This window comes from Ranitomeya imitator, chromosome 2, assembly GCF_032444005.1.
Source record: "Ranitomeya imitator isolate aRanImi1 chromosome 2, aRanImi1.pri, whole genome shotgun sequence".
NCBI classification, from domain to species: domain Eukaryota; kingdom Metazoa; phylum Chordata; class Amphibia; order Anura; family Dendrobatidae; genus Ranitomeya; species Ranitomeya imitator.
This window is the reverse complement of record NC_091283.1, coordinates 641,757,411-641,782,336: the sequence shown is the minus strand read 5'-3', so window position 1 is coordinate 641,782,336 and position 24,926 is coordinate 641,757,411. Positions and strand designations below refer to the sequence as shown.

General features: G+C 45.2%; 2 protein-coding genes and 1 long non-coding RNA gene across 3 annotated transcripts in view; 2 read left to right on the top strand and 1 right to left on the bottom strand.

Moving 5' to 3' along the window:
* Nucleotides 1–503: 503 nt before the first annotated feature.
* LOC138666770 (zinc finger protein 420-like) overlaps nucleotides 504–24,926 on the bottom strand; it is a 163,721-nt gene continuing 139,298 nt past the window's right edge. Inside the window, exon 15 of the mRNA XM_069754943.1 lies at nucleotides 504–2,801. Within this exon, the coding sequence (XP_069611044.1) occupies nucleotides 1,942–2,801 (860 nt within the window). The 3' untranslated portion in view covers nucleotides 504–1,941. The remainder of the gene's footprint in view (nucleotides 2,802–24,926) is intronic.
* On the top strand, nucleotides 9,639–10,634 carry LOC138665377 (CCAAT/enhancer-binding protein beta-like). Its single transcript, XM_069752806.1, has one exon. The coding sequence runs from the start codon at nucleotides 9,688–9,690 to the stop codon at nucleotides 10,348–10,350; it is 663 nt and encodes a 220-aa protein (XP_069608907.1). The 5' UTR covers nucleotides 9,639–9,687; the 3' UTR covers nucleotides 10,351–10,634.
* LOC138665383 (uncharacterized) lies at nucleotides 17,600–20,524 on the top strand. The gene is made up of 3 exons (XR_011318458.1): nucleotides 17,600–17,653; nucleotides 17,754–17,906; nucleotides 20,140–20,524. It is a non-coding gene; the product is annotated as an uncharacterized lncRNA (long non-coding RNA).

Here is a 24,926-nt window from a genome sequence, read left to right as displayed (position 1 = left end):
TCTGTGAAGTTCCATATGCAGCGTTAGCGCCTCCTGTTGCGGTCGTTGCTGCTGGAGCTGTTGTGCCAACAGTTTATTCGTCTAATGTTGGGCCATTTGCTGCTGTTGACTGGCCAGCTGGACCAGGTGCTTCACAAGTTTTTCCATGCTGCCGGAAGTCTCGTGCTGGATGGCGGATTTTACCCAGGACATGCAGTTGTCCACAGCATTATGAGAGTTCCTAGAATGCTGCCCTTGGCTGCTTGCAGAGGTTAATACAATAACGCTTCTTGCGGTAAATCACCTGCTGGTTTATTATGGAACATAAACCATAGCAAGATTCAGCAAAGTAAACGTGACCTTTCTGGCATAAAGGCAAAACAAAAGATAACATATAGCAAGGTCCATATATCTGAGGGGATTGCCCGCTCAGACCATCATGTGTCTTTAGCTCCACCTGGAGCCATTTCTGAAGTCTCTCCTCTCCAAACCACAACACAGAGAAAAAACAAACAGTGGCTATATATTTTATTACTATTTATTTATATAGCACCATTGATTCCATGGTGCTGTACAAGAGAAGGGGTTACATACAAATTACAGATATCACTTACAGTAAGCAAACTAACAATTACAGACTGATACAGAGGGGTGACGACCCTGCCCTTGCGGGCTTACATTCTACAGGATGGTGGGAATGGAGACAATAGGTTGAGGGTTGTAGGAGCTCCGGTGTTGATGAAGCGGTAGCTTCGGTAGTGGTGAGGAGGCAGCAGGGTCAGTGCAGGGTGTAGGCTTTCCTGTAGAGGTGGGTTTTCAGGTTCCGTCTGAAGGATCTGAATGGGGTTGATAGTCAGATGTGTTGGGGCAAAGAATTCCGGAGGATGGGGGATATGCTGGAGAAGTCTTGGAGGCGGTTGGGTGAGGAGCGGATAAGTGTGGAGAGAAGGAGGTCTTGGGAGGACTGGAGATTACGTGAGGGAAGATATCGGGAGATTAGTTCAGAGATATATGGAGGTGACAGGTAATGGTTGGCTTTGTAGGTCAGTATTAGTAATTTGAACTGGATACGCTGAAGGAATGAGAGCCAGTGAAGAGATTTGCAGAGGGGGGAAGGAAGGTGAGAGATGAATTAGTCGGGCAGCGGAGTAAAAGGATGGACTGGAGAAGTGCAAGGGTGTTAGCAGAGAGGCCACAGAAAAGGATGTTGCAGTAGTCAAGGCGGGAGATGATGAGGGCATGCACAAGCATTTTAGTAAATTGACGGTTGAGGAAAGGACGGATTCTGGAGATATTTTTGAGCTGGAGGCTCCACCTTGAGGTGGAGATACGGTGAGTAGGAGCCCCACCAATCTCTGACCTATAAATCCGTTCCTTAATATGGCTGATTAACTCCTTCAGCATAAAGCATGCTGGAAAGAAACTTATGGGTTTCTAGATCATGGAAGAAAGCAATCTCCGTGATGCATGTCTCCCCTCATATACAGTGCCAGTGACCCTGTCACAATTGCCAAAAGATTAAAAAAGTGTTGCATGTAACAACCAGATTTTTTTAAATTTTAAAAAAATACCCCTGAAAAATAACAGCTGGAAGTCTGAAGATCTCCTAATGAAGATGTGGTTTTTGACTTTGCAGGACAAACTTTGTACGGATGGCATGCATTACAAGAATAAAGCTTTTACAGTACAAATGCATATTTATAACATATTGCAATTCAATCCAAAACATGCAGGAAATTTTTTTTACGTTACTCTATAGGAGAGGGAAATTATTTCCAGTGTAAAGTCTGTCATTTGTAAGATCTGATGGTGTGGTCACATTTGTCACAATTTGAACAACAGCTTTTTATTATGGGAGTATTCTGACATACAACAAGAGGTGACCTACAGAATATGGAAATGTTGTCCCTTCAGCAGGACTTAACCAATGAAAACCGGTTTCCATCAGTCCGAACTTGAAAATTACTTCTCTGTGTGAATTCTGTAATGGTCAACAAGTTCTGAGATCTGCATAAAACATTCCCCACATTCGGAGCATGAAAATGATGCCTCCCAAGTGTGAATTCTGTTGTGGTCAACAAGATCTGATACCTGTGGGAAACACGCCCCACATACTGAGCATCCAAATGGCTTCTTAAATTTATGAGTTCTCTGATGTCTTTCAAGGTAATCTTTTCGTGCAAAACATTTCCCACAATCCAAACAGGAGTATGGCTTCTGCCCTGTATGAGTAACCTGGTGTTTAACAAGGTCTGAATTCTGTGTAAAACATTTCCCACATTCTGAACATGAGAACGGCTTCTGCCCAGTATGACTTCTTTGATGTTTTACAAGAACTGACTTCTGAATAAAACATTTCCCACATTCTAGACATGAAAATGGCTTCTGCCCTGTGTGAATTCTCTGATGTTCAACAAGGGATGATTTCTGGGTAAAACATTTCCCACACTCTGAACATGAGAACGGCTTCTCCCCTGTGTGAATTCTCTGATGTTCCACAAGAACAGATTTCTTAGTAAAGCACTTCCCACATTCTGAACAGGAAAATGGCCGCTCATCATTGTGTATTCTCTTGTGCACAGAAAGACTCAAGTTCTTTTTAAAATGTTTCCCACATTCAGAACAAGAAAATATTTTACCAGTGCTTTCATTAACAATCTGTGATGTGACAGGCAAATGTTCTTCATCATCAGATGATTGTGCTCTGCTGTTACAGGCTGGGTATATTTCGCCATAGGCAAGGTGTTCACCTTTATTTGGTGTGCTATCTTCAGCTCCATTATCTGTATATACAGGGTGTTCTGTGTTCCTGATGCAGTCACCTGGGGAAAATACTTTATTATTTCCTCAAATACTAAACTTGTGTTTTTTTCATTTATACCACAAAACATCACATAAATGTAATTCTCGAGTAGAGATGAGCAGACCCTTGGATATTAGGGTTCAGCAGGTTCGATGAATACACAGTTAAAAGTTTGGTTCAGGTCCGAACTTAACACCGATCCCAATACAAGTCACTGGAGACCCAAACTTTGGTGCTGTAAAATGGTCATAGTAAGGGCTTGGGGGATGCAAAAGGCAGCTAAATTGGTGTAAGAGCAGGACAACAGCTCTGCAAACAAATGTGGATATAAATATGACTTAAATCCATTAAATTAGTCAGTAAACATTGAGCAAATAGTTTACCCAACAGGCTGGACTGGATAGAATAAATAAAATGGTGTGAGGCTAAACAACACACAGTCCAAAATCAATGTAAGTCAATGTAGACTATTTTTTATCAATATCATGTGTAAATATTCATCTATTGAAATCCTCCCACAGCTAAATCATTAGTAATAAAAGCAGACAGCTGTGCATATTAACGCTCACAGCGGAGTCGTTTTTATTGGTTATTAAAAAAATATATACATATATATGACGTAGGGTCCCCCTATTTTTAATAACCAACTGAGGGAAAGAACACAGCTGGGGGCTATTATTCTGGGAAGGGGCCAATATGAATAAAGATTCCCAGCCTATTAATAATTAGTTCACAGCTGTTTGCATAGGCTTTATTTTTTCACCCCGTGTATTCCATACTCCTTTCCCATACTCTCCACCTTCCGCCTCCCCTAGTCCTTCCCCCATATCGCTTCCTGCATATCCAGAACTTGCAGGTTATTAACCCCTTAGTGACAGAGCCAATTTGGTACTTAATGACCGAGCAAATTTTTGCAATTCTGACCACTGTCACTTTATGAGGTTATAACTCTGGAACGCTTCAACGGATCCCGCTGATTCTGACATTGTTTTTTCGTGACATTTTGTACTTCATATTAGTGGTAACATTTCTTCGATATTACTTGCGATTATTTATGAAAAAAAAGGAAATATGGCGAAAATTTTTAGAATTTTGCAATTTTCAAACGTTGTATTTTTATGCCCTTAAATCAGAGAGATATGTCACGAAAAATAGTTAATAAATAACATTTCCCACATGTCTACTTTACATCAGCACAATTTTGGAAACAAAATTTTTTTTTGTTAGGGAGTTATAAGGGTTAAAAGTTGACCAGCAATTTCTCATTTTTACAACACCATTTTTTTTTAGGGACCACATCACATTTGAAGTCATTTTGAGGGGTCTATATGATAGAAAATAATGAAGTGTGACACCATTCTAAAAACTACACCCCTCAAGGTTCTCAAAACCACATTCAAGAAGTTTATTAACCCTTTACGTGCTTCACAGGAACTGAAACAATGTGGAAGGAAAAAATGAACATTTAACTTTTTTTTGCAAACATCTTAATTCAGAACCATTTTTTTTATTTTCACAAGTGTAAAATCCGAAATGTAACCATAAATTTTGTTATGCAATTTCTCCTGAATACGCCAATACCCCATATGTGGGGGTAAACCACTTTTTGGGCGCATCGCAGAACTTGGAAGTGAAGGAGCGCCGTTTGACTTTTTCAATGCAGAATTGGCTGGAATTGAGATCGGACGCCATGTCGCGTTTGCAGAGCCCCTGATGTGCCTAAACAGTAGAAATCCCCCACAAGTGACCCCATTTTGGAAACTAGACCCCCCATGGAACTTATCTAGATGTGTGGTGAGCACTTTGAACCCCCAAAAGCTTCACAGAAGTTTATAACGTAGAGCCGTGAAAAAAAAAAAAAAAAAAAAAAAAAAAAAAATCGCATTTTTTCTACAAAAATGATCTTTTTGCCCACAAATTTTTATTTTCACAAGGGTAACAGGAGAAATTAGACCACTAAAGTTGTTGTGCAATTTCTCCTGAGTACGTCGATACCCAATATGTGGGGGTAAACCACTGTTTGGGCGCACCGCAGAGCTTGGAGGAGAAAGAGTGCCGTTTTACTTTTTCAATGTAGAATTGGCTGGAATTGAGATCGGACGCCATGTCGCATTTGCAGAGCCCCTGATGTGCCTAAACAGTAGAAATCCCCCACAAGTGACCCCATTTTGGAAACTAGACCCCCCATGGAACTTATCTAGATGTGTGGTGAGAACTTTGAATGCCCAAGTGCTTCACAGAAGTTTATAATGCAGAGTCGTGAAAATAAAAAATATTTTTTTTTTCCACAAAAAAGATTTTTTAGCCCCCAAGTTTTTATTTTCACAAGGGTAACAAGAGAAATTGGACCCCAAAAGTTGTTGTCCAATTTGTCCTGAGTATGCTGGTACCCCATATGTGGGGGTAAACCACTGTTTGGGCGCACGGCAGAGCTCGGAAGGAAGGAGCGCCGTTTTGGAATGCAGACTTTGATAGAATGGTCTGCGGGCATCATGTTGCGTTTGCAGAGCCCCTGATGTACCTAACCAGTAGAAACCCTCCACAAGTGACCCCATTTTGGAAACTAGACCCCCCATGGAACTTATCTAGATGTGTGGTGAGAACTTTGAATGCCCAAGTGCTTCACAGAAGTTTAGAATGCAGAGTCGTGAAAATAAAAATATTTTTTTTTTTCACAAAAAAGATATTGTAGCCCCCAAGTTTTTATTTTCACAAGGGTAACAGGAGAAATTGGACCACTAAAGTTGTTGTCCAATTTATCCTGAGTATGCTGATGCCCCATATGTGGGGGTAAACCACTGTTTGGGCGCACGGCAGAGCTCAGAAAGGAGGGAGCACCATTTGACTTTTTGAGCGCAAAATTGGCTGTCGTGTTTGGAGACCCCCTGATGTACCTAAACAGTGGAAACCCCCCAATTCTAGCTCCAACCCTAACCCCAACACACCCCTAACCCTAATCCCAACCTGATCCATAATCCTAATCACTAACCCTAACCATAATCACAACCCTTACCCCAAAACAACCCTAACGTCAACCCTAACCATAACCCTAATCAAAACCCTAAATCCAACACACCGCTAATCCTAATCTCAACCCTAACCTCAAACCTAACCCTAATCCCAATACACCCCTAATCACAACCCTAACCTTAACCTAACCCTAATCCCAAGCGTAACCCTAATGCCAACCCTAACCCTAATACCAACCCTAATCCAAACCCTAACCCTAATCCCAACTCTAACCCTAACTTTAGCCCCAACCCTAAGGCTACTTTCACACTTGCGTCGTTTGGCATCCGTCGCAATCCGTCGTTTTGGACAAGAAACGGATCCTGCAAATGTGCCCGCAGGATGCGTTTTTTGCCCATAGACTTGTATTACCGACGGATCGTGACGGATGGCCACACGTCGCGTCCGTCGTGCACTGGATCAGTTGTGTTTTGGCGGAGCGTCGGCACAAAAAAACGTTCAATGAAACGTTTTTTTGTACGTCGCATCCGCCATTTCTGACCGCACATGCGTGGCCGTAACTCCGCCCCCTCCTCCCCAGGACATAGATTGGGCAGCGGATGCGTTGAAAAACTACAGCCGCGGCCCACGTTGTGCACAATTTTCACAACGTGCGTCGGTATGTCGGGCCGACGCATTGCGACGGCCCCGTACCGACGTAAGTGTGAAAGAAGCCTAACCCTAAATTTAGCCCCAACCCTAACCCTAAATTTAGCCCCAACCCTAACCCTAAATTTAGCCCCAACCCTAGCCCTAACCCTACCCCTAATTTTAGCCCCAACTGCTGTTCTCCTGCCGGCCAGCAGATGGAGACAGATGGCGGGCGCACTGCGCATGCGCCCGCCATTTTCTTTTGCCGGCGGCCAGGAGGAGCAGCAGGAGGACCCAGGGACATAGGTGAGTATGATAGGGTCCCCGAATCCCCCTATTTCTCTGTCCTCTGATGTGCGATCACATCAGAGGACAGAGAATTACACTTTACTTTTTTTTTTTTTTTTGCGGTCGCCGGTAAACAGTTAATTACCAGCGATCGCAAAACAGGGGGTCGGTAAAACCGACCCTGATCATGCTCTTTGGGGTCTCTGCTACCCCCGGCAGCCGAGACCCCAAAGATTCTCGCGGGGCCGGCCGGCGGGCGCACTGTGCATGCGCCCGCCATTTTGAAGATGGCGGCGCCCACCGGGAGACACGAGGAGCAGCGGGGGAGCTAGGTGAGTATCGGGGGGCTATCTGGGACCCCCTTTCTCTGTCCTCCGATGTGCAATCACATCGGGGGACAGAGAAATTAAAAAGAGATCGCGTTTTTTTTTTTGGCGATCGCCGGTAAACGGTTAATTATCGGCGATCGCAAATGCGGGGTGGGTACAAAACCCCCCGAATCATGTTCTCTGGGGTCTCAGCTACCCCCGGCAGCCGAGACCCCAAAGAAAATCCGACTCTGGGGGGTGCTATACACTTTTTCCACAGCGCCGTTAATTACCCTTAGGCGTATCGGCGGTCGCTAAGGGGTTAATGACAAGTCATATAAACATCCCACCCACCCCTAACTCACAACACTGATCCATGACAGGGCTTCAAAATGTTTTAATCCCCTTATCCCCATACAGAGTAGACTGCGGCACGCTCTCCAGTTAACCTGCAACAGACACCGCTATGTTATGAGTGTCTCTGGTCCTCTTAGCAACGAATCATGTGGTGCGCGATGCGTCACTACTACAACCACTGGCAAAAATTATGGAATCACCGACCTTGGAGGATGTTCATTCAGTTGTTTAATTTTGTAGGAAAAAAGTAGATCACAGACATGGCACAAAACTAAAGTCATTTGAAATGGCAACTTTCTGGCTTTAAGAAACACTAAAAGAAATCAAATCGTTACTTTTTTTTAACCAAGCATAGGGGAAAAATTATGGAATCATTCAATTATGAGGAAAAAAATTATGGAATCTCCCTGTCAATTTTCATACCCAAAAATAACACCTGCATCAAATTAGATCTGCTCGATGGTCTGCATCTAAAAAAGGAGTGATCACACCTTGGAGAGCTGTTGCACCAAGTGGACTGACCTGAATCGTGGCTCGAACACGAGAGATTTCAATTGAAACAAAGGAGAGGATTATCAAACTCTTAAAAGGAGGGTAAATCATCACGCAAAGTTGCAAAAGATGTTGGTTGTTCAGTTAGCTGTGTCTAAAATCTGGACCAAATACAAACAACATGGGAAGGTTGTTAAAGGCAAACATACTGGCAGACTAAGGAAGACATCAAAAAGTCAAGACCGGAAACTTCAAGCAATATGTCTCCAAAACAGGAAATGCACAACAAAACAAATGAGGATCGAATGGGTGGAAACTGGAGTCAACGTCTGTGACCGAACTGTAAGAAACTGCCTAAGGGTACTTTCACACTTGCGTCGGTACAGGGTCGTCACCATGCGTTGGCCTGTCGTACCGACGACATTGTGAAAAGAAATGCACAATGGGGGCAGCGGATGTAGTTTTTCAACGCATCCGCTGCCCCATTGTAATGTCTGGGGAGGAGGGGGCGGAGTTTCGGCCGCGCATGCGTGGTCGAAAATGGCGGACGCGACGCACAAAAAAACGCTACATGGAACTTTTTTGTGCCGACGGTCCGCCAAAACACGACGCATCCGTCGCACGACGGATGCGACGTGTGGCCATACATCGCAATGCGTCGCTAATGCAAGTCTATGGAGAAAAAACGCATCCTGCGAGCAAATTTGCAGGATGCGTTTTTTCTCCAAAACGACGCAATGCGACGTACGTCACACGACGCAAGTGTGAAAGTAGCCTAAAGGTACCGTCACACTAAGCGACGCTGCAGCGATACCGACAACGATCCGGATCGCTGCAGCGTCGCTGTTTGGTCGCTGGAGAGCTGTCACCGCTCTGCTTTCCGGCTGCCCGGCGCTCACAGCCAGAGCAGAGAAGCACAGCGCCGGGGACAGACAGCGGTAGGTAAGTATGTAGTGTTTGTTTTTTTTACTTTAACGATGGTAACCAGGGTAAACATCGGGTTACTAAGCGCGGCCCTGCGCTTAGTAACCCGATGTTTACCCTGGTTACCAGCGAAGACATCGCTGAATCGGCGTCACACACGCCGATTCAGCGATGTCAGCGGGAGATCCAGCGACGAAACAAAGTTCTGGACTTTCTTCCCCTACCAGCGATATCACAGCAGGATTCTGATCGCTGCTGCCTGTCACACTGGACGATATCGCTAGCCAGGACGCTGCAACGTCACGGATCGCTAGCGATATCGTCTAGTGTGACGGTACCTTTAAGGAAATGGGATTTACATACACAAAAGCTAAACGAAAGCCATCATTAACACCTAAACAGAAAAAAACAAGGTTACAATGGGCTAAGGAAAAGCAATCGTGGACTGTGGATGACTGGATGAAAGTCATATTCAGTGATGAATCGCGAATCTGCATTGGGCAAGGTGATGAGGCTGGAACTTTTGTTTGGTGCCGTTCCAATGAGATTTATAAAGATGACTGCCTGAAGAGAACATGCAAATTTCCAGAGTCATTGATGATATGGTGGGGCTGCATGTCAGGTAAAGGCACTGGGGAGCTGGCTGTCATTACATCTTCAATAAATGCTCAAGTTTATGTTGATATTTTGGCCATTTTCTTATCCCATCAATTGAAAGGATGTTTGGGGATGATGAAATCATTTTTCAAGATGATAATGCATCCTGCCATAGAGCAAAAATTGTGAAAACATTGCTTGAAAAAAAGACACATAAGGTCTATGTCATGGCTTGCAAATAGTCTGGATCTCAATCCAATTGAAAATCTTTGGTGGCCAGATCTGCTCTGACAGCCAGCGCGCACAGTCCGGGGAGAAGCGAGCAGTCCCCGCCGCCTCATGCACCGCCTGCTGTCGCCCTGGGACCCGCCGGCATGTGGGGTTATTAGACCCATGGACGCGAGCAACTATTACTACGACGAGAGCCTGGGGGCCAAAGCGCAGCGCTGGGGGCCCCTGCCCGAGCACGAGAGAGCCATAGACTTTAGCCCGTACCTGGAGGCGGAGTGCGGGGAGCTGCTGTGTGAGCTGGGGGCCTCCCATTACCGGTACCCGGGAGAGCCCAAGGCGGAGCCGGTGCTGCACTCGCTGGACACGTACCGGGACGGGCCGGGCAAGGACGAGACGCCGGCCATGCGCTCCTTCCTCGCCTTCCATGCGGTGCCGTCCGGCAGCAGCGGCAACCTGAGCAGCGCGTCCTCCTGCAGCCCCCCAGGGACCCCCGACCCCGCGCCCCGCGGACAGGGCTCCGGGGCCAAACACAAGAAGTCTCTGGACAAGCACAGCTCCGAGTACAAGCAGCGCCGGGAGCGCAACAACATCGCCGTGCGCAAAAGCCGCGACAAGGCCAAAATCCGCAACATGGAGACGCGGCACAGGGTCCTGGAGCTGACGGCGGAGAACGAGCGGCTGCAGAAGCGGGTGGAGCAGCTGAGCCGGGAGCTGGGGACCCTGCGCAGCCTCTTCAAGCAGCTGCCGCCCGAGGCCACGGGGAGGTGCTAGCGGCCCCTCCACACGGGGCCCATGCACTTTCAGGACTTCCCGGATCGCATAGGACCTGCCAGAGACCGGACAGTGTGCGGCGGGCTGTCGGGGCCGCGGTTGTCGGGCGCTTGTTTACAGCCGCTGATGTTTGCACTCTGCACCTTCACCTACTGAACACTTACTAATGTTATTACGGACTGTGGAGCCGGGGAGGCAATAGTTAATCAGCCCCGTGACCGGGGGCGGATGATGCAACCGGCGGCAACCGGAGAGTTTTATACAGAGACTTTATTATATAGATTTTTTTTCGTGGAATTTCTATTTTGAGCATTAAATGTTGGAATAAAATGTTTTCTTAAAAAAAAAAAGAAAATCTTTGGTGGAAGTTGAAGAAAATGGTCCATGACAAGGCCAACTTGCAAAGCTGATCTGGCAACAGCAATCAGAGAAAGCTGGACCCAGATTGAAGAGGAGTACTGTTTGACACTCATTAAGTCCATGCCTCAGAGACTGCAAGCTGATATCAAAGCCAGAGGTGGTGCAACAAAATACTACTGATGTTTTGGAGTGTTTTTTTTGTTTGTTTTTCATGATTCCATAATTATTTCCTCAGAATTGAGCGATTCCATAATTTTTCCCCTATGCTTGGTTAAAAAAAAAGTAATCATTATGGACTACCACATTTTTTGTTCTTGATTTCTTTTAGTGTTTCTTAAAGCTAGAAAGTTGCAATTTGAAATTACTTTAGTTTTGTGCCATGTCTGCGATCTGCTTTTTTTTTTCTACAAGATTAAACAAATGAATGAACATCTTCCATGACCGATGACTGCATAACTTTTGCCAGGGGTTGTAGGGATGATCGGATAGCTTCAGGTAAGTGCTTATCCGAATAGCTATAGCACTTCCCGAATAGCTGCCTCGGTAATCTGGAGCGCTCCCAATAATCAGCTGTTCTCGACTGTGTGACAATCACAACACATGCATGGATAGCCTTTTTCTTAGGCTCTCCATGCATGTGTTGTGACTGTCAACACAGCAGCAACACATGCAGCTGCGGCGCCGAACAGCTGATTATCAGGAGGGCTCCAGGTATCCTGGTTACAGAGGCAGCTATTCAGGAAGCGCTATAGCTATTCAGATAAGCACTAATCCGAATCTATTCAATAATCCCTAGTCGGCACATGACTGCTGATAACTAAGCTCACATACACCAGGCACCGGGACGCACGCACTGCCTCGCATCGCCCGTGTCTCCATGACCATGTATTACGTTGGGCGTGATGCATGACCACGTGACTCCTCCCAATTCTCCTCACCTCACATCTATATCACACAGCGCCGCCCAGTCACCTACAACATAGGTCACACCTCTTGTACCTTACAGATCCCTCCACCCCCACAGTACGGCTACATACCCCAAGACATACTCACAGGAGGTGCAGGAGCACCCTTACAGCCATCTCTACTAAGGTAATTCCATCACCTAAGATGTATCTTTTTGTGCCTTACCCTTCTCTCAGACCACTCATGCCATTTTCCATCTTCCAGGAATCTGCCATTTACTTGTCCCTGGTGGGATCTCCATGTGTCATTTGGACTTCTAAACTTGCAACATAACTTCATCTCATTTTCCAAACAACCACTTTCTTTCCCCCCTTTCCCACCCCCCTTCCTTCTATCCTATCCTCCCTTGTCTTGTAGGGGTCTCAGCTTTAATGTCCACACATCTACTGACCATTACAGTTTAATCATGAGCAAATGCATAACGGTATGAAGTAATGTCAATGGATTACAATTTCATTAAGGTTCCTAAATATATTAAAGAAGATGTATATATTTTTTAATAACTGACTCACATGCAGAATGCGAGTTTATGAATGACTTGAGTCAAAACGACCTTTTCCTTTTGGGAATCTTTGTTGTAAATAATGTAAATTCCTGTATATAATCTATATGTTTGTGCACTGACATACTGTTTTTGTTCCTCCTTCCCAAAGAGCGACTTTGTGGCCAAGGCCTGGTAGCGGGTCATAACGTTTGTGTCGCTTTAGTTTACATGCCTTCACTTTGTTCGTCACCTGCACTTGTGTTTAACAGTAATTAAAGAAAATTTGCATGAAAACTTTCGAGCTCTACTAGCTGATATTAATAGTATGGGAACCTTTATGGATATTGGCCCCTTCCCTGAATAATAACACCTGCTCACAGCGATCTGTTTTTCCTATGCTGGTTATAAAAAAAAAAAAAATACAGGGACAGCAGGTCGATTAGTTTTTTTTTTTCAGTTATTTAAGGCTAAGTTCACATTAGCGTATCTGTGCACAGCGAATCATCTGCAAGTGCAAACGCATGCCAAAATGCATTCAAGCGCATTGTTACACTGCGTTTTTTTTTATCCGCATCAGCTTATGCATGACCCCAAAAAAACGCTGTGTGTGCATGCGTTTTTTCCTGCGTTTGCGTTGTTTATGCACATGGGTTCGAAATTTCCAGGAGGGTGTCTCTCAATCGGTTCCTGGAAATGCGCAGTCCGAGGTACGCAAGCGCATCGAACGCATGTCCGTGCGTAACAATGCGATGTTTATAGACACTCATCCACATACATATGCCTGTGCATATTTGACTCTTCAAAAAATGCAAGATGTTGCGTTTGTCGGACACCGCAAAACGACGTATGCGTACGCATCCGCATGCGAACTAATGCAAATGCATGTCCCTGCGTACACAATGTTAAATATATGCATGTAAGACGCATGCGGATCGGTACGCAGGTATACGTTGCACACATATGCTAATGTGAACCCGGCCTTGCACAATCATGTGTCGCGCCAGCCAATCTCAGACATGACATTTCTTGACATCGCTGTGATGGAGCCGGCAGTGCCCATAGCCTTAAAGCTCGACGATTCCACATCAGGTTCGCTGATCCCCATTCTTGAAGTTTATATTACCACATAAAGAAACATTCTATCATAACACGTTCATAAAAATAATCACATTATAAAAGCAGCTTGGTGCCAATATGTAGAGTTAACCTCTTAGTGACTGAGCCAATTTTGTACTTAATGACCAAGGCAATTTTCACAATTCTGACCACTGTCACTTTATGAAGTTATAGCTCTGGAACGCTTCAACAGATCACACTGATTCTGAGAATGTTTTTTTGTGACATATTGTACTTCATGTTAGTGGTAAAATTTCTTCGAAATTACTTACGCTTACTTATGAAAAACAAAACAAAACAGAAATTTGGCAAAAATTGTGAAAATTTTCAAACTTTTAATTTTTGTGCCCTTAAATCAAAGAGTCATATTGCACAAAATAGTTAATAAATAACATTTCCCAAATGTCTACTTTACATCAGAATAATTTTGGAGACAATATTTGTTAGGACGTTATAGGGGTTAAAAATTGACAAGCGATTTCTCGTTTTTGAACGAAATTTACAAAACCATTTTTTCTTTTTTAGGAAAATAGAAAAAAAATTAAGAGTCCGGCTCAACAGGACTGGATTTCCTTTTCTTTTTAAAAATAAAATATAGTGCATACAAAAGAAAAATTTACATGGTCGACATGACCAAGTCGACACGTTTTGACTGCACTAGGCAGTCTTAGGGTACCGTCACACAGTGGCATTTTGATCGCTACGACGGCACGATCTGTGACGTTCCAGCGATATATCCGTGACGTTCCAGCGATCTCGCCGTGTCTGACACGCTCCTGTGATCAGGGACCCCGCTGAGAATCGTACGTCGTAGCAGATAGTTTGAAACTTTCTTTCGTCGTCTAGTGTCCCGCTGTGGCGGCATGATCGCATGGTGTGACAAAGGTGTGCACGATATTGTATATGATGTGCACAAAGTAACCAACGGCTTCTACTTCGCACATACGTCATGAAATTATCGCTCCAGCGTCGTACATTGCAAAGTGTGACAGCAGTCTACGACGCTGGAGCGATATTGTTACGATGCTGGAGCGTCACGGATCGTGCCGTCGTAGCGATCAAAATGCCACTGTGTGACGGTACCCTTACTCATGACTAAGAGAGTAAGACTGCCTAGTGCAGTCGAAACACATCGACTGGGTCATGTCGACCATGTAAATTTTTTCTTTTCTATGCACTATATTTTCTTTTGAAAAAGAAAAGGAAATCCAGTCCTGTTGAGCCGGACTCCAATTTTTTTCTATTTTCCTTGATGTGAGGCCAGGGTGAGGCCGGGGTCTGAGCCCCAGGTGGATGAGCATAGAGCTACTGAGCTGGAATCAAGTTTCTATATTTTTTTTTTAGGGACCACCTCCCTTTTGAAGTGAGTTTGGGAGGTTAATATAACTGAAAAAAAAAACAAAAGTGACACCATTCTAAAAACTGCACCCCTCAAGGTGCGCAAAACAACATTCAAGAAGTTTATTAACCCTTCAGGTACTTCACGAGAAATAAAGCAATGCGGAAGGAAAAAAATAACATTTTACTTTTTTCACAAAAAATGTACTTTGAAACCAAACTTGTTTATTTTCACAAGGGATCAGGAGAAAATGGTCATGATTGGGGGAGCCTGGTCTCCGGAGGCGCGTTGAGATTCTTGCCCATATGGTTGTGCTGAGGTCTGTATCCTCCATGTTCAAAGTTTGTTAATAAAGAAAAAGCTTTTTTACGGACTCGGTGAAGCTGGACATTTCTTTCTTTTTCTGGATCAGGAGAAAATGGACAACAAAATTTGTTGTGCAATTTCTCCTGAGGATGCCGATACCCCATGGGGGAAAGCCACTGTTTGGGCGCATGGCAGAGCTCAGAAGGGAGGGAGCACTGTTTGACTTTTTGAAAGCAAAATTGGCTGGAATCAATCGCGGGCGCAATGTCGCGTTTGGAGACCCCCTAATGTACCTAAACAGTGGAAACCCCCCCAATTCTAACTCCAACCCCACAACCCTAACCCCAACACAACCCTAATCCTAGCCTCAACCCTAACCCCAATTCCTATGGAAAAATGGAAATATACGTTTATTTTAATATTTTTACCTAACTAAGGGGGTGACAAAGGGGGGGTTTGATTTAATATTTTTTTATTTTGATCACTGTGGGGGTCTATCACAGTGATCAAAATGAACCAAGAGGAGAAATCTATTGTTGATGGGTGCCGGCAGGCAGATCTCGGAAGGCGCAATGCACATGTGCCCACCATTTTCTTCCGTGAAGAAGACACCGAGGGCCAGGGAACATCCGGAGACCCCTCCTCCACCAATGCTCACTGCGGGAAGCAGCGAGCGGGCACAGTGCCGCCCGTGGACCTCAGGTCTTCAGCCCCAAGGCTGTCTTGGTCCGCGGGCCGGACTGAGACAGCCAGAGGGCTGGATGTCGCCCGTGGGCTGCACTTTGCCCAGGTCTGCTCTATAGCCAGAATTGGATTATGTGTCAAGTGATTTAACCACTTGGTTAGAACCACAATTGAATTACCTTTATGCTATGACATTTGAATATTGCTTATGCATTGGCACTTTGTGAGATTAATTGTATATATATATAGGAAGAACTACTCTGCCCTTCCCAGTTTTTTGTATGTGGATCACCAGACACAAATACCTTTGTAGTCTTTTCTGTAGACTCTCTATTTTCATGTATATTTGTACACCTGTTTCTTTTGTATAAAATAAACTTTTCAATATTATATATATATATATATATATATATATGCTATATAATTGTCTAAGGGTCACTTCCGTCTTTCTGTTTGTCTGTCACAGATATTCACTGGTCGCGGCCTCTGTGACAAGGAAATCCAAGTCGCTGATTGGTCCTGGCTGTTTTGCCGCGACCAATCAGCGACCGGCACAGTCCGGCGGAAAAATGGCCGCTCCTTACTCCCCGCAGTCAGTGCCCGCTCCATACTCCCCTCCAGTCAGCGCTCACACAGGGTTAAAGGCTGCGTTACACCGCGTTATGCCGTGGTGTAACGCACTCCATTAACGCTGCTATTAACCCTGTGTGACCAACTTTTTACTATTGATGATGCGTATGCAGCATCAATAGTAAAAAGATCTAATGTTACAAATAATAATAATTAAAAAAAAAAAAGGTTATTCTCACCCTCCGCCGTCGCGTCCCCTCCTCGGGAGTGCAAGCGGCAGGTTCCGGTGGCAAAGATGCTATGCGAGAAGGACCCTCCATGACGTCACGGTCATGTGACCGCGACGTCATCACAGGTCCTGCGCTTATACCAACCCTGGGACCGGAAGCTGCCGCGTGCATCGCACACAAGCGCCAGAACTACAACGGGCTCTTCGGAGGGTGAGTATATGATTATTTTTTATTTTAAGTCTTTTAACCTGTTACATACGTGGCTGGGCAATATACTACGTGACTGCCCAATATACTACGTGACTGGGCAGTATACTACGTGGCTCAGTGCTGTATACTACATCGCTGTGCAATATACTACGTGGCTGTGCAATATACTACGTGACTCTGTGCTGTATACTAAGTTGCTGTGCAATATACTACGTGGCTGGGCAATATACTACGTGGCTGGGCAATATACTACGTGGCTGGGCAATATACTACGTGGCTGGGCAATATACTACGTGGCTGGGCAATATACTACGTGGCTGGGCAATATACTACGTGGCTGGGCAATATACTACGTGGCTGGGCAATATACTACGTGGACATGCATATTCTAGAATACCCGATGCGTTAGAATTGGGCCGACAATCTAATATATATATATTATTATATATAATATATATATTGCCCAGTCACGTAGTATATTGCCCAGCCACGTAGTATATTGCCCAGCCACGTAGTATATTGCCCAGCCACGTAGTATATTGCCCAGCCACGTTGTATATTGCCCCACCATTGGTGAGCATTGTGCTGTTCCATTTTTTCTATATATAGTCAAATACTACCTCTTTAGCGGAGATTGAAAAAGAGATTGGTGCTCTACAGACTGCGTTATGTAGTACCCTCTCGGCAATGGCCGAAAAGAAATTAAATGACGAATTAGAGGGCGATTTTCAGAGGTGGGAAAAGGATATTGTAGCATTTAAAACTAAGAAATATCAAAGAGACGTCCTTGACTATAAGAACAATCATGTATATAAATGGAAGAAGAGACAGTCTGTACAATTTAAATCCTCCCAGCGTGGTTCATTTTCATCGGCATCCTCTATGGATGAAGAGCCAGCCTGTAGCAGCCAGCCCAATAATACCTTTAATGATAGACTGGGACTTGGAAAAATGGGAAACCGTAGAGGAAAGAACAAGCGACGCTTTACTCCTCCCCAGTCCCTCGAGAAAAAGGCCAAGCCTACCAACCGTTTGGAGGTAATGAACTTGTCTGATCGTGTATTGACCAAGGACCAGTTGGGTGTCCTAGGCCTAGGATTGACCTTTGTTCCTACTAATAGTTTTAATTATTTCACAGCCATGAAGGACACACAACTGTTCCTTAGGAAAGTCATCCTTCGCAAATTGCATTTTAAATCTCGGGATGATGTGGGTCTGGATACCACCTTGGAACAGGAGGCGTTGGCCGCTCTTGAGGAACTGGCGGAGGAGGCGGACGCACCACCTACAGGTACCTTCCCTATCTCTGTCGCACGTAGATGTACCACGTTCCCCCCCTTCTCACTCTGTCCCCAAATCGATATATTTAATAGATTAGTATTGGAGGACCTGAAAAAAATCTCGAGTGATAAGAGGGGTAACAACTTAACATCCGCACAGGGTAAAGCTATTAAAGAACTTAAAGCCATGCATGATGTAGTAATTAAACCCGCGGATAAGGGGGGGAACGTGGTCATCTGGCCGACGGTGAAATATGAGAAGGAAGCCTTCCGTCAGTTAAGGGATCGGGAAGCCTACACCCCGCTGGCGTGTAATCCACTATCAAAATACTCGAGTGAGTTACTGGAAATTCTGGACCGGGCCCTGACACGGGGAATCATTACCAAAAAGGTATTTGAAGGTTTGTTTGTGGAACATCCGATTATCCCTACCTTCTACCTGCTGCCGAAGGTTCATAAAAACGCAGTTACACCCCCGGGGCGTCCGATTGTCTCGGGCATAGGGGGGCTATGTGACCCTGTGTGTAAATTTATTGAACATTATCTGCAACCTTTAGTTGAGTCGCTCCCCTCCTATGTCCGAGACACGACGGACGTCCTGGGTAAGATTGCTTGCGTCGAGAAACACGTGATGGTGTCTCCGCAGCTTCTTTACTTGCATCTGGGTAAGATTGATGGCCTTGTCTTGGAACCTGATATGGTGTTTGCCACTGTCGACACTGAATCTCTCTATACGAGCATTCAACATATGGATGGCTTGGAAGCCGTAGAACTATTCCTGGGAATGAGTAACCTGGACTCCCTGCTGCAGGCCCTGATCCTGGAGCTTCTACAGTTTGTTTTAATGCATAACTTCTTTTTATTTAAAGACCGGTTTTTTTTACAGCAACGTGGCACTGCCATGGGCGCGGCGTGTGCGCCCTCGTACGCTAACCTCTTTCTCGGTCTTTGGGAGAGGGAGGTTTTCGGCGGGGGCGTGGACGCCGCGACCCATGTGCAGTGCTGGTATCGTTACATCGACGACGTGTTGATGATTTGGCGGGGTCCCGAGGTGGCACTCGTGGATTTCATCCAGGCTTTAAATCAGAACAATCGGAATATCAGACTGACCCACAGGATAGCAGAGAATGAGATTGACTTCCTGGATATTAAAATCATGAGAAGTAAAGATGGGGAGATACAGACCGATGTTTTCCGCAAGGAGACATCGGTCAATGCTCTCCTACATTCGACTTCAGCACACACGGGGTCCACGATTCGTGCTATACCTGTGGGTCAGTTTCTTAGAATGAGGAGAATTTGCTCTGGTGATGAGATCTTCGAGAGGCAGGCTCGGGACCTTACTGAGAGGTTCCAGGATCGGGGCTATAGTAACCGTGTTATCAAAAAGGGGTACTTTAGGGCCAGAGCATCGTCCAGGAATCAGTTGCTTCGGAGACCTCCCCGGCCTACCCAATCTAAAAAAGTGCAGCCGTTGCGTTTTATCTCCACCTATAATAATAGGTGGGAGGAGATGAGAGAGATTCTGCGGAGACACTGGTCGGTACTGAGAACGGAACCAATTCTTAATAAAATCCTGCCTGATCGTCCGCTTCTTACTGCTAGAAGGGGGAAGAGTTTAAAGGACCAGTTGGTGAGGAGTCACTATGTCCCTGCCACAACTGGTATCTTCGGATCGGGACCTCAAAGATGGGGGTGTTATCCGTGCGGATCCTGTAAGGCGTGTCAGAATGTCATCAGAGCTACTAACTTTTCGGCAGCGGGGGGAGGTAGGGAGTTTCGTATTATGAGTTATATTTCCTGTAGTACTACCCATGTAGTATATTACGCTACATGTGCATGTAATTTAATTTATATAGGCTTAACATCCCGGGAACTCAGTGTCAGGGTCCGGGAACATGTCAGGGGGATTATAGCGGCTAAAGATGTGCTTGATTTGGCGGAACTGCATACCATCCCGAGACATTTTAGGTCTCATCATGCATGTAATCCGTCATCATTTAAGGTACGAGGGATTGACAAGGTACAGGCGGGTAACAGAGGAGGGGACCTTAAGCGCATCCTAGCACAAATGGAGTGCCGTTGGATAGTCGCACTGGGCACTATGGCCCCTAATGGCCTTAATGAGCAGCTTTCATTTGTTCCTTTCCTGTAGGCTTTATGGGGTTCCACTCTGTTCTCTTTGTTTTTAGCTTACTGTTATTTTATTGGTTTTTAACTGTTTTTGTTTTGTGTCTTTTGCAGTATTTTTTATTTCTGCTTTTTTCATATTTGTCACACTCAATGAACCTGGAGCAAGTGATTGCTGTCTGAGCTATTTCATCGGCTGGTATGTTTGGGAGCATTGGAGAAATCTACATCTAACTGACAAGTTTTATATGGCATGATGTGGACGGGGTTAATACAATACTCTATTGGACTAACATGCTGCAATTTACTAAATTTCCCGACATGACAGCCTGAGACAAGTCTGCGGTCTGAACTATTATACTGGCCGGCATACTTGGATGAACTGGATTTATCTAATTTACATTCTCTAATATGGCACGGTGTGGATATGGCGATTCAACATGTTACCGGAGTACTATGCTGCAACTTACTATTACTTTCGGACATGATGGGATGTGGACGAAAAATTGGATTTTCTGTATGATGATCCAGAAGAAGGGATGCGGATCGCGCCCATGTTCTTAAGTGCGATGTACTATCTGTTGATATTTGCTATTTGTTTCTGTAAGTTGGATGTATTAGGTGCCGTGTCTTTTTCCAGTACATTTGCCCTTTCTTGTTATGGCTCCCGCAGTGGTGCGCATGCGTGCTGGAGAGGCGATGAAGCCGCGCCCATTAAGGCCTCCGTACAGCGGCGCCGAGCGGTACTGACGACATGAGGGATTTCCCTCTATGCTCGGCGTCGTTGGGATGCCGGAAATGACGCGGCACTCTCTGCCTTCTCTGCCCGCATGCGCCGAATATCGCTGTGATTGCTGACCTCCAGGTGCACACACAATATAAGAACGAGGGACTTTAGAGAGACCACACAGCCCCCCGAGGAAGCATTGAATACGCGAAACGCGCGTCGGGGCTTCCAACAGGACATTCTACATTTGGTAGTGATACGACATGGGTAAGCACTGGATGTCACTTGCTTTCTTTAGGCATTTTAGGTGTGTCGCCAGCTATTGTTAGACATATGGGTGCGGTAGGACACTATATAAGTATAGGCATCAGTATGATGGTGGACACTTAGGTTATGTATATTCTGATGTTTGGTACTTGCAGTTAGCCTATTACTATATAACTCCCTCTATTTTACTGATTACAGGCAGTGCCTTTATTTATACATGGGGTTGAGTTGGTATTTTTCTACTGTGAGTTCTACATATCTTTCAGTGTATGCACACAAATGCAGACTAATTACCCGGTGCACTATGCACATGTTATGACTCGTGGTACTCTGTTTTCGAGTCTATGTATCGGTATACACTCCAATGCGAGTGTCCTGTTTGTTTATCATTCACTGTATTCTCATTCTGTGTATATGTATGTTTTACATTGTTTATTAATAAAATTTGTATATTTTTCTGGTTACTTGTTGTGTTATATTTATCTATGGGGCATTTTGCTCTTTTTGTAGAGATATATATATATATATATATATATATATATATATATATATATATATATATATATATATATATATATATATTAGATTGTCGGCCCAATTCTAACGCATCGGGTATTCTAGAATATGCATGTCCACGTAGTATATTGCCCAGTCACGTAGTATATTGCCCAGCCACGTAGTATATTGCCCAGCCACGTAGTATATTGCCCCACCATTGGTGAGCAGTGTGCTGTTCCATTATATATATATATATATATATATATATATATATACATACATACAGTGGGGCAAAAAAGTAGCCAACCAGCTTGGAGTGAAGAAATCAACAGTGGGAGCAATAATTAGAAAATGGAAGACATACAAGACCACTGATAATCTCCCTCGATCTGGGGCTCCACGCAAAATCCCACCCCGTGGGGTCAGAATGATCACAAGAACGGTGAGCAAAAATCCCAGAACCACGCGGGGGGACCTAGTGAATGAACTGCAGAGAGCTGGGACCAATGTAACAAGGCCTACCATAAGTAACACACTACGCCACCATGGACTCAGATCCTGCAGTGCCAGACGTGTCCCACTGCTTAAGCCAGTACATGTCCGGGCCCGTCTGAAGTTTGCTAGAGAGCATTTGGATGATCCAGAGGAGTTTTGGGAGAATGTCCTATGGTCTGATGAAACCAAACTGGAACTGTTTGGTAGAAACACAACTTGTCGTGTTTGGAGGAAAAAGAATACTGAGTTGCATCCATCAAACACCATACCTACTGTAAAGCATGGTGGTGGAAACATCATGCTTTGGGGCTGTTTCTCTGCAAAGGGGCCAGGACGACTGATCCGGGTACATGAAAGAATTAATGGGGCCATGTATCGTGAGATTTTGAGTGCAAACCTCCTTCCATCAGCAAGGGCATTGAAGATGAAATGTGGCTGGGTCTTTCAACATGACAATGATCCAAAGCACACCGCCAGGGCAACGAAGGAGTGGCTTCGTAAGAAGCATTTCAAGGTCCTGGAGTGGCCTAGCCAGTCTCCAGATCTCAACCCTATAGAAAACCTTTGGAGGGAGTTGAAAGTCCGTGTTGCCAAGCGAAAAGCCAAAAACATCACTGCTCTAGAGGAGATCTGCATGGAGGAATGGGCCAACATACCAACAACAGTGTGTGGCAACCTTGTGAAGACTTAAAGAAAACGTTTGACCTCTGTCATTGCCAACAAAGGATATATTACAAAGTATTGAGATGAAATTTTGTTTCTGACCAAATACTTATTTTCCACCATAATATGCAAATAAAATGTTAAAAAAACAGACAATGTGATTTTCTGGATTTTTTTTTCTCAGTTTGTCTCCCATAGTTGAGGTCTACCTATGATGTAAATTACAGACGCCTCTCATCTTTTTAAGTGGTGGAACTTGCACTATTGCTGACTGACTAAATACTTTTTTGCCCCACTGTACAGCACAATGCTCACCAATGGTGGGTGCCTAGCCCTCTGGATAAAAATGGTCCAAACATTAATCCAACATGTATACCAAGCTTGAAAAAGGCTCAGGCATCATAATCTTCGAACATATTATAAACATGCAATGCGTGACATATGGTAATGTTTTGTAGTTGATTATTTGTGTTATGTGATATGTGTATGTAAATTAACTGTTTGTTTTGCACAATTGTAAGAATATTGATGAGAACCTGATACCAATGGCAGACCTCTCGGATTTTCAAAGAGGCCAAATTGTTGGTGCTCGTATGGCAGGCGCTAGTGTAACAGAAAGTGCCCGAATGCTTGGCGTGTCAAGAGGTACTGTCTCCAAAGTAATGACTGCGTTTGAAAGAGAAGGAAAAACGTCCGCAGCAAAGCACAGGTCCGGCCGAAAGTTGAAGTTGACTGAGAGAGACCGTCGGACTCTAAAGCGAATTGTGAGAGAGGATCGCAAGACCACTGCTCCGAAAATCACTGCTGAGCTCAATGAACACCTACAGAACCCAGTTTCCATGAAAACTGTTCGTCGGGAGCTGCACAAATCTGGATTCCACGGAAGAGCTGCAATTAGAAAAGCGCTGCTCTCAATGACAAATGTTTCCAAGCGTTTAGAGTGGTGTAGAAACCTCAAGAATTGGTCCCTCGAGCAGTGGAAACGTGATATTCTCAGACGAATCATCGTTTACCCTATTTCCGACCTCCGGCCGAGTGTATGTTTGGAGACAGCCGAAAGAAGCATTCCATCCAGACTGCCTCCTCCCAACCGTAAAACATGGCGGAGGTTCTGTGATGATCTGGGGTGCTATTTCGTGGAGATACGCCGGGCCAATGATATCCCTTCATGGAAGAATTAACAGCCGAGATTATTTAGGCATTTTGGGCGACCAAACGGATCCAATGGTTCAAGCACTGTTCCCGGAGGGGAACGCCATCTTTCAGGATGATAATGCACCAATTCATACAGCTAGAATCGTTAAAGAATGGCACGAGGAACATTCTAATGAAGTTGAGCATTTCATCTGTCCCCCACAATACCCAGACCTCAACATTATTGAGCATTTATGGTCGATTTTAGAGATTCAAGTTAGACGTCGATTTCCGCCGCCATCGTCGCTCAAAGAACTGGAGGGTGTTTTAACTGCACTAGATGGTGGCCTGATTCTAATGCATCGAGTATTATAGAATATGTATGTAGTTTATTTATGAAGATTTCAGAATAATGCAATGAATACACAGGATTCGGCCGGCCAGGCGCGACCAACTAGCGAAGCGTGGTTCAAATTCCACGGCAATTCGCGGCCGGACTGCGCCTGTCGCTGATTGTTCGCGGCCAGCTGCGTAGTATAGAGCACAGCCCGCGTAGTGTAGAGCACAGCCCGCGTAGTGTAGAGCACAGCCCGCGTAGTGTAGACCACAGCCCGCGTAGTGTAGACCACAGCCCGCGTAGTGTAGACCACAGCCCGCGTAGTGTAGACCACAGCCCGCGTAGTGTAGACCACAGCCCGCGTAGTGTAGACCACAGCCCGCGTAGTGTAGACCACAGCCCACGCAGTGTAGAGCACAGCCCACGCAGTACATAACGCAGCCCACGCAGTACATAACGCAGCCCACGCAGTACATAACGCAGCCCACGCAGTACATAACGCAGCCCACGCAGTACATAACGCAGCCCACGCAGTACATAACGCAGCCCACGCAGTACATAACGCAGCCCACGCAGCACATAACGCAGCCCACGCAGCACATAACGCAGCCCACGCAGCACATAACGCAGCCCACGCAGCACATAACGCAGCCCACGCAGCACATAACGCAGCCCACGCAGCATATAACACAGCCCACGCAGCATATAACACAGCCCACGCAGTATATAACACAGCCCACGCAGTCTATAACACAGCCCACGCAGTCTATAACACAGCCC